Raw genomic sequence first — 14,843 nt, 5'->3', positions numbered from 1 at the left:
TATTTAAAAGAAAAGAGTGTTTTTTTAATTAAATATAGTGACAGTTAACAGCAAAACTTGTCTTTTTGATTTGTCTTCACGTAACTTCTAATAGATAGGCATTTGTAAATAAGCTCCCCCCCACCACACTCTTCTTTCTAATGCTGAAATACATAATTAGAGACGGATTATGACTACAACACAAACAAATATCTGGCAAAAAAGTAAGTTAAAGTGCAAATTTTCTTTTTATTCTGATTTCATTTTACAGCAGAAATTATGTAAAGCATTCAGAAGACATTTTCCACATATAAGGGCAATATTCAAAACACTTTGCATGGCCTCAGCAACAAAATATTCTTTTTAAAAACATCAACAATTTAGTGATGCTTGTGCATGCACGTTTGTAAAACAAACAAAGTAAAAACTAGGCTACAAAAAAAAGAGGAATGAAGGACTGAGATAGGCATGGAGAACACAACGGCAGGCAAAGGGGTAATACAGCAGGGGATGTGAGAGAAAGAGAGAGGAGGGGGAGACAGGGCGAGAGAGGAGAAAGGCAAGGAGAGGTCTAGCCATAGATAATCTATAAGGGTCTACCATTCTAGCATGCAATGTGGTGTTTGGCCACGCCCACTCAAAACAAGGCCTGAAAGGTTATACCATTCATTTAGGTGGACTTCTGAGAACAGAGGCCATCTCTGCGCATGTCTACCAGCTGTCTACTATTGAAATGTTTTTCTTTTTTTTTTAATTTTTCTATTTCTACTCTACATACTGTTTTATTTTTTACAGTCACCATCCTCTCCAAAAACATGAACATACTGTTAGATTTTGCAGTCTGCGTGTGGAGATTAATATGTGGGTTTTGGTTAGTTGATAAGCCCAAGTGTTTGAATGCTGGAGTGTGTTTATATTTGTCTGTGTGTGCATATTAGATATAAAGGAGTGTCCTTTGTGTGACTGTAGTTGTGCTGATGTGAGAGGAGGGGCAGTTTAAGAGGAGGCTCAAGTGAAATAGTAGCATGAATGCTCCTGACAGCGCTGTCCTGACCATGGCTGTCTCTCAGTATGATAAAAGTCAGAAAAATGTCAAACACAAATCAGAGATATCTTCCAATTGTAGATCTTCAAATAAACTGTCTCTTAGAACTTTTTTTTTTCATTATGAAAATCGAGGTGAAACGTGGCCGTTGCTTATTTTTGCAGCGTTCAAGAGTCGTTTGTATCAAGAGTCTTGTGCGTTTAAGACAAGAGCAAGTGTATAAATAGAAATATCACTCCTTACTTGCTTTGAATTTAGTTTACATAAAAAAAATCCTATAAAATACGGGTTTTGGACATTCTTGTAGAAAAAGTGATGCAAACGCGTCTTGGATGAAGCAAAAAGATGACATTTGCTGCTTCAAAACATGAGACTGGACTTTTTTTTGAAGTGCGTCACTCAAGAACATGACTTGAGAAGTAATTTGTAGATATCGCAGAATCCTTAACATACACATACATATACACACAAATGTACACAGTCACCACCAATAGTCGTACAACTCCTACCAGTAATTCTCACACTCCACATCCTGTCTCCCTGTTCTTCAACCCTGAGTAAAATCTAAGGGAGAGATTTCATTTTTCCCAAAGACATAAGCCCAGAGAGAAAGAGTGTGGCATATTATGTCTGAATGTGTACATTCCTGTATGACTTGTGTATGTATGTTTTTATGTGCATATCTGTCAAAGAGAGTGCATGACAGAGCAACAAAGAAAGCATTGTGTATGACAGCTATTTCATCCTCTGGAAAACTGTTATGCTTTCGTTTAAATGCTGCAAAACAATTTCTGAGGAAAAACAGAGAAAAGGACAGAAAAACAAACAAGTCTTCTTCCAAGAGGGGACAAAGGTTACGTGATAGACTAGACTTGACAATGCTTTTCATACACTGAGGCTGATTTCTATGGTCCTTTTCTTCTAATACTGCAGGACTGACACACAATAGGGCAATAACTGATACTGTAATAATTACTGGTTTGTCTCAAAAAGCAACACATAGCATCAATCAGGCCATGAGGATTCATTCATACCAATGACAAATTAGAGCGTCCAACTTAGACTCAGATCAAGTTTCACACTGTCAAGTTCATTTTTTTTTTACACACAATTTAGGAAAATAAACAGGTAACTGTCAACCTTTTTTTGGAGGACATACAATAGATATTTCCTGATATTAGCTTTCTGTTATTGTGCAGGCACTTTCTAAACAGAGCTTTCCAGAAGTACACGTCGTACAGTAATGGCAGTGACAATGAGAAGGAAAGAAGGATCAACTGATATGTAGAAAGTGTGGAGGAGACATTCTGTTTGAAGATGGAGAGCTTTGACTGGAGGCCAGGCTGGATCTGCTGTAGGTGTGATAAATGGTCCTAATAAAAGCTAGGATGTTGCTGAAGCACAACCACATTGTCAAGAATGTAGCACCCTCTTCCCTTTTTTGGATCATCATTCATTGCATTCATAGTAAAAGAACCTTCATCATCCTCATCACCATTAGTATCATTTACACACTTGCATCAACATCTTGTATCACCATCTACACATACTGTAAGTCTGCCTTTAACTTGTAGTAGGTCTACATTTGAACTAGATCTAGATCTCATCTACTGTTTATGGTCTGTGTGTTGCCTCTGTGGATCTTAATGATATCTTTTGGGTGTTGGTTTACCCAACATAACATATTATTAGGCAAAATAGCATTCATAATAATTGGCACTACTGGCAAAAGGGTTTAATTTTTGCTAGCCAAGAAAGAAAAGCACAGAATGTGTAAATGTTTTGTCTGAAAGATCATTGTTTCAGCTAACTTTGTTTTCCCACTTATAATTCTAACGATAGATTTTTCAGTTGCATGCTTGAACAAAATGTTCTTTTCAGTAACACTTATACTGGATACTCTTAAAGTGAAGCAGTTAAAATCCTCTCACAGTCCATAGCCACTAACATGTTCTTTTTGCTGTTTCTTTGTCTTAAATCTCATGCACATTACTCTGTAATATCTACATTATTTACAAGCAATACAGCCATCCTGTGTACCCAGGTCTCTGTCTTAAGTTCTCATTATGGGAGTAAAATAATTTATAATCTTAAATACAGTCCTCTTATGAAAAAGTTTCAGGGTCCTCGTATCCCCTTACCTCGTCAGTTTATATACAGGAATATGCAATAGTCCAAAATATGGATTTGATTGCCCGTATGGGCTAATATGGGGACCAATGCCCTGTATAGGGGCAGGTATAGGACCCATGTCCTGTACAGAGCAAGCATAGAGACCTCTCAGAGTCAAGAAGAAGTCAAGGCAATGGTATGTGACTCTCTCCTCAAATCCACAGTCAGGATTTAGAGGTTCACGCAAAGAACAAACTAACAGAGACATTTAACCATTGGAACATGTCATATTTTACCACACAAGGGGGGAAAACCAGTCTCAAGCTTAACCCAGTCTTGAGCCAATTAAATAAATAATCAGACCCTTAAATAAATAAAGTTTAAAAAAAGCACCCGAAATAAGACATTTGTCCTTACACAGTTCACATTACACAGGGCAAGGATAAGTTGATGAGGACGTAAGTGAGACACAACTACACATAGAAATACAAAAGAAACAACACTAAAGCAGTTTGGCAAGCATGCAGGAGCTCGCGGCTCAAACACATGCATTGAATTGAACAAACACGGACACACCACGGCAGGCGAGCAAAGTGCCGCCTCTGAGAACGACTCCATACAAAGTCCATGTAACAAATTAAGACATCGTTATTCAGACCCCACCCTTTATCTAACAATGCCCCTCTTACATTCAAGTGCAGTTCCTCCCCTTTTGGTCGGGTGACTGATTAATAGGTTTGTAAGCCTGTGAGTCAGAGTGGTTGGTGGTACTGTGATAGACTAAATTAGCTGAATGATTCGCCACTATAGCTCTCTGGGATAATGGAGGGGAGGAATTTGCGAAAAAATCTTGCATGCAAATGCAACATAGAAGTGAGTTTTTTGGTTTATGTTTTCTTATTCTTTCATGGATCGTTGTCTAGATACAAAACTCAAAAAAAGGTTTTGTATATTTTCTGCATGTCAAAGTAGCCTTCACGTTGAGCCAGCTGTTCATCTTCGGAGCCTTTCGGCACATCCGGTCGCTGCCATAGACGGCAGGATGTCGGCATCAGGCGCTTCCTCGCCTCCTCTTGTCTGACTCGTCCACTTTCTCTTGCAAAGAAACATACCCATGAAGAGTGCAAAGAATGCCATGAGGTTAATGTGATGGCCTCCCAGTGAAACTGTGGAGGAGGATCAGTGCTGTGGGCAGAGCCAGGTCCCTGGGCTCTACCCAGCAGTCTGTCTGTCTGAGCTGCCATGATGGACACCTATCCTGTCCTCAGTCTGTCTGGGAAGAGTTTTTGTCCCTCTTGAGAGAAGGGGGGAAAGAGGGTGAGAAAAAATAAGGGAGAAGAGGGAAGAGCAAGGTCAGGGGAAGGGGTTGGGGAATGGAAAAAAGAAAAGGGAGATTTCTGGAGGGTTAAAGAAGGTAGAGGATGAAGGAGAGGAGGGTTTATAGATTGCTCACAGGCTGAGAGGGCTGTGTATGGAGCCTGGTGATGGGCTCTCAGGACCCCTGGCCTTTCTCTGCTCTCTGACCCTGGTGAAAAACCAAACACATATAAGATCAACACTCAGAGAGACAGATCTGTGTAGCCTGTGGATTTAACTGCACATTTGTCTTCTTACATGTTTCCATTTTTATATAGAAAAGCAATTCTTGGAGCAACAGTAAATGTTGTTTAACAAATACCATGTGGTTCCCACCCATTGCAAACCATCATGTTATCCTCTCCACCCAACAAGCCAAAAAAAAAAAAAAAGAGACCGGCAGCCCAAGCAAGACATTTAAAAGTCCTCTAGTAATGTCAGTCAGAACATGCCCCCATGTAGAACATATGCAGGATTCCTTTCTCTATCTATCTCTCAATCATGCACAAGGACCGACGTCATTCAGCAGTACCTCGGCTAGAGAAAGGAAGCTAGAGAAAGAGAGCAAGGCAGGGGGGGATAGAGAGAGAGGGGAGGATGAAAAGCCAAGATCTCCTCCCCCCCTCCCTCCGCTGACATGCAAAAACAGGCATCAGCCGGAGAGAGGGAGAGGGAGAAGACTTACCCGTTTCAGAGGCCTATGGTCCATCAAGGGGCTTCACAGGAACAGTAAAACAACACCAACTATTAGCACCAGTGTAAAGAGTGCACATGTGGCAGTGGGCTGTAAATGTGTAATATGTATTGTTGTGTCCTTGGATGTGTGTGCAGTGGTTTTTGATGTTGACTGAATAAATTGTATGTCTCACCTGTGGCGGCATCGGAGGAGGAACCGAAGGATCTTTCGAGCAGCCTGGTTCTGTTTTTTTGTTAGCAGGCTGCTGCAAGCAAAGACACAGAAGGGAGAATGTATTCATTTGTAAACAAAAATGCGAGAAATCAGTGTGTGTTTATGTGTGTGTGTTTGTGTGTGTATCTCTGAGTACCCGAGAGAGTGTCTATAGGAGCGGTAATATTGCTGGATGAGGACCGCTGCTCTACGACTCTGTTGGAACTTCCTCTGCTCATGGAAACTCCGGAAACGGCTCTGGATCAGGATGGCAGCCAGGGTCATCCTTTTATAAAGTGCATACTGAGAAAAGAGACAGATGGTTGTAAATATTGTTGCATGTTGGTAACTCTTTCACTGCCACAAATGTACATTTTCAATGCAGAATCTTTTATCCACAGGTATCCAAATGTATTGTAAAATCCATGCAAGGGAGATACAAATGAATCTGGAGAACAATAAGACAAACTCAAAAATTAACTGACACAGGAAGAACTTCTACTAGATATACAGTAGGTGGGGTTTTTCTGACATAGCCTTTTTTTCTTTTTAATTGTTGCAATAACTGTTATGTTCTGAAGAGCTCAGTATCTGTCATGTTCCCTCTGCAAAAACCTCAAACTACAAATTGGTCACAGGTCAAAGTCTTGTACTCTAATCTGCATGCTTCACACACTCAGAAATGTCCATAATTCCTTAAGACAAGCAGTTGGAAGTAAAAACATAAATGTGTGATTAATTCACGTATTAAACAGAATGTTGGACATCAGCTGAATTTTGTTGGTTATCCTAGCATGATAGCAAGTTTTGAGTTGTCGCTAGCTGCGTGTTGCTAACACTTACCTGCTTGTATCTCTTATAGCAGCGCTGAATCACTGCTGCAATCTCTTTGCGTTGTTCCTGAATGGGACCCTGATTGCAGAATCAAAATATGATTAAGGGCTAATAGTCATCTTCAACTTTTCCAGTTATTGTATTTTATGAATGACTAATATAGCTTAGTTTAGTTTATTATTTTGTGGACAATCCCCTTTAACAATAAATGGAGCATCTTTAGCCTTTGCGGCTAATTTCCAGCTGTAGTCCCTGGCCAGTTGTGAATTGGCAACCTGAAGAAAGAGGAGGTCCTCTGAATTAAATCAACGTGCGCAAGCGGGGAACTTTGTGTTTACCTTGTGTTTTCTTAGGAAGTGCAGAGCATGCCTGATGGTCTCATACAGTTCTCCCTGCTCTGTGTCAGTCATGGTTAGACAGGAAGAGTCACTTTTCAACCTCTCCTCTTTCATAGCTGCACAGAGGAAGGAGCTCCAGTCAAAGGGCGAGGGCAGGGCTTGCCTAGCCTGAGGACTTTGTGGATCCTCAGACCCTGAGAGAGAGTTTGTTTTGGGGCTTGGAGCGTGGGACTTGGAGTTTAGAAACCTGGCAATAAACAGAACAAAAGTTTCACAATGAAAAGGACTAACACTGTTCAATAGGTAAGGTCATGTGAATCCAGTAAATTCAGGTGCTCCTAGACTCACCTCTCCACCTCAGCAAGAAAACCAGACAGTAACCTGACATCACTGCTGATCCTCATCCTTCCAGAGTCAGTTTCAGTCTCCATATCCTCCTGCTTCAGCCGACCGTTTGAGGCTTCCAGGATATGATCAGCTAGCATCGTAATATCCATCTGCAATACATGCATCTCAGATTCTTATCACCTGCTTTCTTTAAAATCAAAAACGATCTTCACAGCAACAACAACATGCACCTCAACACAAAGAAAACCAAAGAAATAATAATCGACAACAGGAAAAAACAAAAAACACTCCACAATAGACACATAATAGGCACATAAATGAGGAAGAGGTGGAAGGTGTCGTCAGCTTTAAGTTCCTGGGAGTGCACATCTCAGAGGACCTGAGCTGGAGCCTAAACACCTCACACATAATAGAAAAGGCACAGCAACGCCTCTTTTTTACTGAGAAACCTGAGGCGCAACAGACTGCCTTGCGATCTGTTGAAGAACCTCTACTACTGCACAATTGAGAGCATCCTGACGTACGGCTGTACTGTCTTGTACTCCAGCTGCACTGCAGCAGAAATGAAGCATCATCATCTTCAATTGATCATCAAAACAGCTCAGTGGATTGTTGGCTCCCCTCTCCCACCCCTCAGAAACATCCCCTCGCACCGTCTCCACAAACGACCCTTAAATATCTGGAATGACCCATCTCACCCCAGACATTGTATGTTCACCATCCTTCCCTCAGGCAGACTCAGGACTGTACGCACATGGACAAACAGACTAAGAAACGTTCCCAAAGCTGTGGACGAACTCCTTAACCCATAAACTCACTCTCCACCAACAGACGGGAAAACACTGTGCAATAATAACTCTACTACTGCTAATTTTTCCACTGCTGCTTTAAAAATGTGTATTTATCACTCACTGCTTTAGAAATGTTTAATTATTACTCAGCTACGGCACTTTGTCGAAGGTCGAGGGTTCGATCCCCAGCTAATGTGAGCAACATATCCGCTGTGTCCTTGTGCAAGACACTTAACCCCCCCATCTAACCAGCTCAGGAGCACCTGCCAGGGGCAGCTCACTCAGTGTGTATACTCAGTGTAAACATCGAATTTCCCTTCAGGGATCAATACAGTATTATTTTCTTCTTTTTTTTCTTGTGAATTTATTCAATCACTGCCCTAAATCTGTTTTTATTTATCACATCTATTGTATTTATTCATTCATTCATCACCTAATAATAACTGTACTAATTTCCTGCACTATAACTGTTGAATGTACCTCTCTCTCTACTGTCTCTCTATTCCTTTTCAAAATGTAAAGTAAAGAAAACACACACACACACACACACATATATGAGCTCAATGTTGTGATAGGACATCAGGATGGTGATGGCACTGACATTTTAATTGACTTAATTGAATCACAAAGCAGAAGACCCACGAGTACAATGGTTACTAATTATCCTCCAAATCCAAACTATTAAAGTAATTCCCCCCAGATTAAAATCACTAAATACTTGGTAATTTTGTCACCAGGGAAAGTTTGTACTGGACTGTGTCAGCTGGTGTGGAAGTGAAAGGTAAAGGTAGCTCTGATACCCCTACAGACAGACCCCATTCTTATAAGTCCAAGTTTAATTGAATTTTTTTTTTTAAAATTTGAAAAGTTATATCATAGTATGTCTTTACATTCATCCCCTTCGATGCTCATCCTGGTGATGAATCTTACACATTCCCAAGATTTGGATTTGCTTTTAATAAAATAAGGTATTACATGACATTTCTTTCCTTCACAAAGAGGGTCAACCTATGTCATGGTTTTTATCACAATCATAACACATGCTCGCAAGAATGAAGTACATGAAGTAAAGTGAAGTACAAGATCACTTTTGGTGAGGGAACACATTTAAAGTTCTCCTGACAATTTACTCCTCTTACCTGCAGGTCCTCTGCATTATCCTGAAAGGTCAGCAGCTCTGTCTCCTCTCCCCTGTCAGACAATACTCTTCGGCGCAGGTGAATAGCTAGTCGTTCTTTTCCTAGAATCCTTCTGGCCAGGCTACGCTGCCCCAGAGTTTGTCTCAGACTCCACCTGGTGCCCCTTCCAGACCCCCCTATCCTGGCCTGCAGGTGGGAGAATGGAGCATTGGGGAGCTGCAACCGGTTATGGCTGGAGCTGGTAGGAGGTGTGTTTTGACAGCTGAGGTTAGAGGTTTGAGTTTGTGTGGTGTTGGGGAGGAGAGGACCTTGAGGGTTATGACTAGGGGGCAAGTTGAGGAGGGTGTTGAGGGATTGGGTGCCAGGGGTTGAGTTATCAAGCTGTTGCTGGGTGTCTGTGTTTGGTTTGAGTCTCTTGGCTGGGGGCGGGCCTCCCTGTTCTCCCTGTGGAGCTCTGTGTCCTCCTTGACTCCAGCTCTGGTTTTCTGGCTGGCTTTCTGGCTTGGCTCTCCTCAGCTCTGGAAAATAATTGGAAAATTACAACAGTGTGCCACCACATTGGGTATGTTTACAAGTTAATCTCAAACACAAAAATCTAATATTCCAAGAGGCTTATAATGTTATTTGGAGTGGACTGACCACTGAACATGGACCACATCAGTTCCTGGTTGTTTTAACACTATTAGAATGGGCTTTCACACCTGGGTTAGTGTTTTGGGTAGGGTTGTTGCCTACTCCGCTTGTCTGAGGCTCTCCTCTCCACCTGTCCATCCAAGTTTCACCAGGCTGACCCTGAGCTTGAGGGCTCTGTTGCAGCTGCTCCAAGAGCTCAGCCAATCGAGTGTGGCCCCGAGATCGTGCTATGTTGAGCGGCAGGCGTCCCAGCGAATCAGGAATAGCCAAAGCTCTTGGATCCCACTGATAAAGTACCAATGCTGCCTCAGTATGCCCCAGAGCACATGCCCACATCTGAGAAGACCCAAGGAAAAAAAAAACAAACAGGCATGGAAAAAGAGAGATACACTCATAAGACCATGTGGAAGTAATAGTCACTCACCAGTGGAGTGCATGAGAAGTGGTCCACGTTGAGAGGATCCACCTCCAGCTCCAGGTCAATACTGTCAGCATGCTTTGTGCTGCAGACACATGAAGTGGAATTAACTGGTGAAGTCTGTGCGTTCAGGAGTTTGTGTCATGATTGTTTGTTACTCACCGCCAGCGAATAAGTGTCTGAATGAGTCCTGCATAGCCCTGAGCTGCAGCCAGATGCAGTAAGGTCATTCCTCTGGAGTTTTTACTGTGGACAAGCTGATTAGAAGTGGCCCAGCATGGCTGTGACATCATCTTCTCACACACGACCACCACACGACCCTCGAATGAACCCTGATCAGGGGAAATCTGCAAGATAGGAGACAGAATTAAAAGAAATTTACCTCCCATCTTGAAATGAATATCAAACAGGAAAAGTCTATTTTTTTATTAAATGAAAGATTAAGATCAACAAATTGTGAGTCTCTGGCTATTAAAAACTAGTAGAGGATAGTTTATCATAACCTGTTTAGGCTGTCCAATTATTGCACTAGTGCGTTACTATTGTATATAACTACTACGTCAGACAATACAAAAGATCAGATTCTTAATCTGAAGTTGTGTTCCTGAATGTATTAAGTAGTATGTGATTTACTATTATTATTATGTAATGTATATTTCAGTCAGAGTTCATAAAATGCTAAAAAGTTTGATGAATTCTTGCAATGTTAACAATTAAACCTGCGTTATTCAATTTAATCCCACTGACTGATACAGTTTTAAAGACTTGCTTCAATTACATTTTTATAAATGAAGCACTTTGTTCTGTTTCTTGTTTACTTGTATTGCTCACTTTAACATGTTTCCAATTAAATGGCTGCCTACAAAAAGCATCCACACTAAATCACTTCCTTCTGCCTTACTTGAGACTGCTGATCTGTGGCTCCTCCTCCTTCTACTCCACCACCCTTGGTTGCCATGGTCTCTGAGCTGGGGTTTTGATTGGTTATCTCAGCCATCCTCTGTTCCATCTGCTCCAGACGCTCCAGGATGGACATCCTGAACTGGGTATCTACAGAAATAACCCAGGATACATGGAGCTGTAAGCATTGGATAGGTTTTGGTACATTCTACTTAGAAAGGCTTAGCGAGACAAGCTCTTTTTTGAGGAGCTCAATAAATCCCTTTGCCAACAATAGTAACTTTGGAACCAAGTTAACTGTCTGTGTTTGCCTGTGTGTGTGAAAGTGTGTAACTACGACAAGGCTGTATGTAAATGTGACCCTTTGTTTCACTGGTGCTGCAGTTTTGCTGCAGTGCACATTTTGTCATCCTACCTGCTGCTCTCTCATTCAGATAATATTTTCCCTTCTCATTCACTCTGACTGTCTGCAACAGGCAGCAAGCAAACAAAGTTTGAAAGGATGTTCCAAGATAGCGAAACAAAGGCTCTGACTCCTCCCACTACAACAGACCAGTAAGAAGAAGAGTACAGTTTTTGGAAAGACAGCAAAACACTATTTAGCTGCCAAACACAAACAATCAATACTTACACAAACCCACATAGATGTGTAAAGACATGCAACATGTCTGTAGCATGTGTTTATATTATTCATAATATGTTTTTAACTGACCATTAAACATGTGTTTAATGACTGACAAGCCATACACTTTCATTTTCCTGTTAAATATGTGTGTTTACTCGTTCTTCTCCAATGAATAAAAATATGCACTTGTTCACACCACTAACAAACCACAACAACAAAACTATTACAACATGCATTTAAGAGCAGGACATCTTTTGTTTGTGAATTGATAGTTTTACTCAGTCATCTTTTCTGTTGTTGGTTATACTTTTAGTGACATATTTCTTCATCATTTCAAATCTGCTTATTGAACAACAATATAGGAATAATTCAATATAATGTAGCTTAGGCGTCAACATCTTCGTACAGAAACATATAACATGTATTTCTGCCTGCACCTCAGGCCTGTTACAATCTGGGGCCTCTGTAGGATTCTGATTCTCTTTTCATTGGTTGTTTATGGGTACTTTGGCGCTGTCCACCCTCGGTGGTGCTGAAACTGAAAAGCGCGATCAACGAGACAAAACATGCAACTGTGATAAGGTTTCTAAAATGAGTCCAGTAGGCTTTGTAGTTCAGACATCTACCGTGCAAACAACGCGAGGACTTGTGGCATTTCTCCAGTCTCTTTGTCTACAGTCGAACCACACTGTGCACCACATTTAGGCTGAGACATGAAATATGAAAGTCGTTTTCGAAGATTTAACAGCTTTAAAGTCGATATTTAGACACGAGCACATCCATCAACAGCAGCATAACAACGAACGACTTCACCCCAACAACACAGACCTGAGCGCCTAATAAAGAGCGCGTTGTGAAGTAATCATCGCTTTAAAATTAAATAAGCTACGAACCCAATCAGCGAGTCTCTATCTGCTGCTCTCTTTGTTCCCGCTTCTGCTCAACCGCGTTAGTTTGAAGAGGGCGGCTCACACATTGCTACTCCGAGCGAGGAAAACACAACTAAGTGCAGAGAGAGAGAGAGAGAGAGAGAGAGAGAGAGAGAGAGAGAGAGAGAGAGAGAGAGAGAGAGAGGGAGAGAGAGAGAGAGAGAGAGAGCGCACGTTGTGTCTGGGAGAGCAGCAGACACGCTTCAAATCGGCCCGCCAGACTCAGAGCTGCGGGATGCTCGCTCGTCATCGGTACAACAATAGACAGCACATAACTTGAACTGGAACAATGTCATGTGACAAATTCATCCGCTGACGTATATTTGCTATTTACATCCGTCTATTTTTCCAACATAATTAGTCTTTGATTGCCAGAGTTAAAATAAAAACGGCACACATCCAGGTTTCGCTATCATCTTTGAAAGCCAAACAAAGCCTATATATAGCGTCCGCGAAGCAGCACAATGCCAGGGGTACTCAACAGTTCGACTGTCAACTGGATCAAGTCGATTGTGCCTCAATGTCCTTGCCCTTCACTCCAGCAAACAGCCATCCTGCTGTGACTGTAGAGCCGCATTGCCGCATTGCGCAACGCATTGACGGGGGCGAACACAGTAACCCAGGACATGCCTCGCTGAGGAGACCCGCGTGTTTCCGAGCTGCAATTTCATCAGGAGATATATTTGCACACAAAAGCCAACCCCGCGGCACAGTGCGGATATTTGCAATCCCCTAGAGTCGACTCAATTGTCCTCTAACAACGTGCACAATATGTTTTAATTTGATTCACTATCATTGAGCTCTCAGAAGAGCATTTACGCCTCTAACCAAATAATCTGATAGCTGAGAGTGATTTATCTCCAACATACACTCACAATGACCATGTGTGATAGGCTACATGACTGCCTCATTAAAAAGTTCTGTGAAGGTGAAAAGCACAGTTTCACTTACACAGTTTTCACATTACATTTGTCGAAAGTTTGCAGATTAGATTACTTTTTAATTAATCTGCATACAGGCCTGTAGGGAATACATAGGGGGGGAAAATGGAGTAGAGTAGAGAGGCACAAATCATGTCACTATTCTGGTCAGGGTAGTGGTGCTTCAGAAAAAGTTTTAGATGAAAAATGTCAAAGACCTGGTTTATGTAAAACCTGTATATGGGGTAAATCTAAAATAATATATAGTAAACAAATACGACAGTGAAGTGTTTATAGTAAAACAATATAGTATTTACTAATCTTAATACAGTACGCAAGTTGTACAAATGCAATACAGTGAAACAGTATGTATAAGTACATTACTTTTGTACAGTTTATGCTTTTTATTGAGTGAACAACACCTGACAACAAAAGTGTATCTGTGCATCCCTGCATGTTAAAAAACCGTCACAAGTGATCTTACCATCGAGGGACAGCCAATCATGCTGAGAGGATGGCAAGGCTGGAAGGTCACGCGCCTTGTATTCAAACACCACAGAAGAAGAGATAACCTCACCACCCATAGCTACCTGCAGCATCACCAGACCTGTATCATGGGCTACAAACAGACAGCAGGCAATGGATTAGACAGTCAGACGAATCTGTCACAGCATATTTCAGGACAACACATTAAGCCGTGCGAACTTATGTTTTTAAAAGACAATCTGCCTTTCAGGTTTACCCTGCTTGATCACTTGGCAGGATGTGATTCATGTATCAATTACTATATCCTCCAAAAACACATCTCTTAGCAAAACTTTGCAAAGTTTGCCAGCCACTTAGTGTCCCTGCTCACAATGTACTTTATTTCTTTGTTTTTATCATTTTTTATAAATGCGCTAACATCTGATGTGCAGAATTTGAGGCCTGCTTAAGACTGGCTGTTTGCCATATTCAAAGATTGTTTTGGGTAATTAAGGGGCAGGGCTTATCAGAAAAGGAACTTATTTACATTACTAACGAGTACTTACTAAACATACAGGGCAACAAGTCTTCAAGCAGAGGTCAAAACGGAGAGAGGAGGAAAGTGTTTGTACCAGATGAAATTCAGCACAAATTCACACTGAACCTTGTGTTATTTAATTTAATAAAAAAACATACTTATAGCTTACTGTGATTTTTAAATCTGTTTTTCTTCAAATAAAGCTATATGGGGAACCCAGTAAGTTATCCTTAGAGAACCTTGAATAACAACTACTGTCCTGGAATAACTTCAGTATAAAGCATTTTGTACAACAAGGGTATTTCTCTGCAGAAAAGCCAGCTTGGGCTTTTACAATGAAAGTTGTTTTCATGCCTGTCAAATATTTTAACTATAAATAAATACACTTGTTGCTCATAAAAGCGCAATAAATCTCTCCACAAATCATTTTACTGTCTATTCTTGCCGAGAAACGCGTATGAAAAAGAGAACGAAAAGCAGCCAGTCTGAAAGCAGGGTTGGACTCATTTTTTGTGTGCTAAAGTAAAGAGTTTTGAAAGAATCTGTTTCTTGTAAGGATTAGTGGGGTGGTAGGGAGATAAAGT

General features: G+C 41.2%; 1 protein-coding gene across 4 annotated transcripts in view; it reads right to left on the bottom strand.

The window, feature by feature from the left end:
- Positions 1-204: 204 nt before the first annotated feature.
- Positions 205-14,843, bottom strand: part of LOC306822340 (calmodulin-binding transcription activator 1-like) — a 50,819-nt gene continuing 36,180 nt past the window's right edge. Inside the window, exons 10-22 of one of the 4 annotated variants that reach the window (XM_079341296.1) lie at positions 13,741-13,875; positions 10,784-10,932; positions 10,045-10,229; positions 9,889-9,967; positions 9,533-9,800; positions 8,832-9,349; positions 6,902-7,050; positions 6,554-6,800; positions 6,225-6,293; positions 5,539-5,684; positions 5,362-5,433; positions 5,178-5,208; positions 205-4,661 (exon numbers count right to left, since the gene is read on the bottom strand). In XM_079341296.1, the coding sequence (XP_079197422.1) occupies positions 4,629-4,661; positions 5,178-5,208; positions 5,362-5,433; positions 5,539-5,684; positions 6,225-6,293; positions 6,554-6,800; positions 6,902-7,050; positions 8,832-9,349; positions 9,533-9,800; positions 9,889-9,967; positions 10,045-10,229; positions 10,784-10,932; positions 13,741-13,875 (2,081 nt within the window). In that variant the 3' untranslated portion in view covers positions 205-4,628. The remainder of the gene's footprint in view (positions 4,662-5,177; positions 5,209-5,361; positions 5,434-5,538; positions 5,685-6,224; positions 6,294-6,553; positions 6,801-6,901; positions 7,051-8,831; positions 9,350-9,532; positions 9,801-9,888; positions 9,968-10,044; positions 10,230-10,783; positions 10,933-13,740; positions 13,876-14,843) is intronic. The other 3 variants (XM_079341297.1, XM_079341294.1, XM_079341295.1) reach the window with 3 other exon arrangements.

Source organism: Symphodus melops, assembly GCF_947650265.1.
Source record: "Symphodus melops genome assembly, chromosome: 4".
In the NCBI taxonomy this organism is placed as follows: Eukaryota; Metazoa; Chordata; class Actinopteri; order Labriformes; family Labridae; genus Symphodus; species Symphodus melops.
Note: the sequence above shows the minus strand (reverse complement) of the source record. Positions and strands in the feature narration are given on the sequence as shown.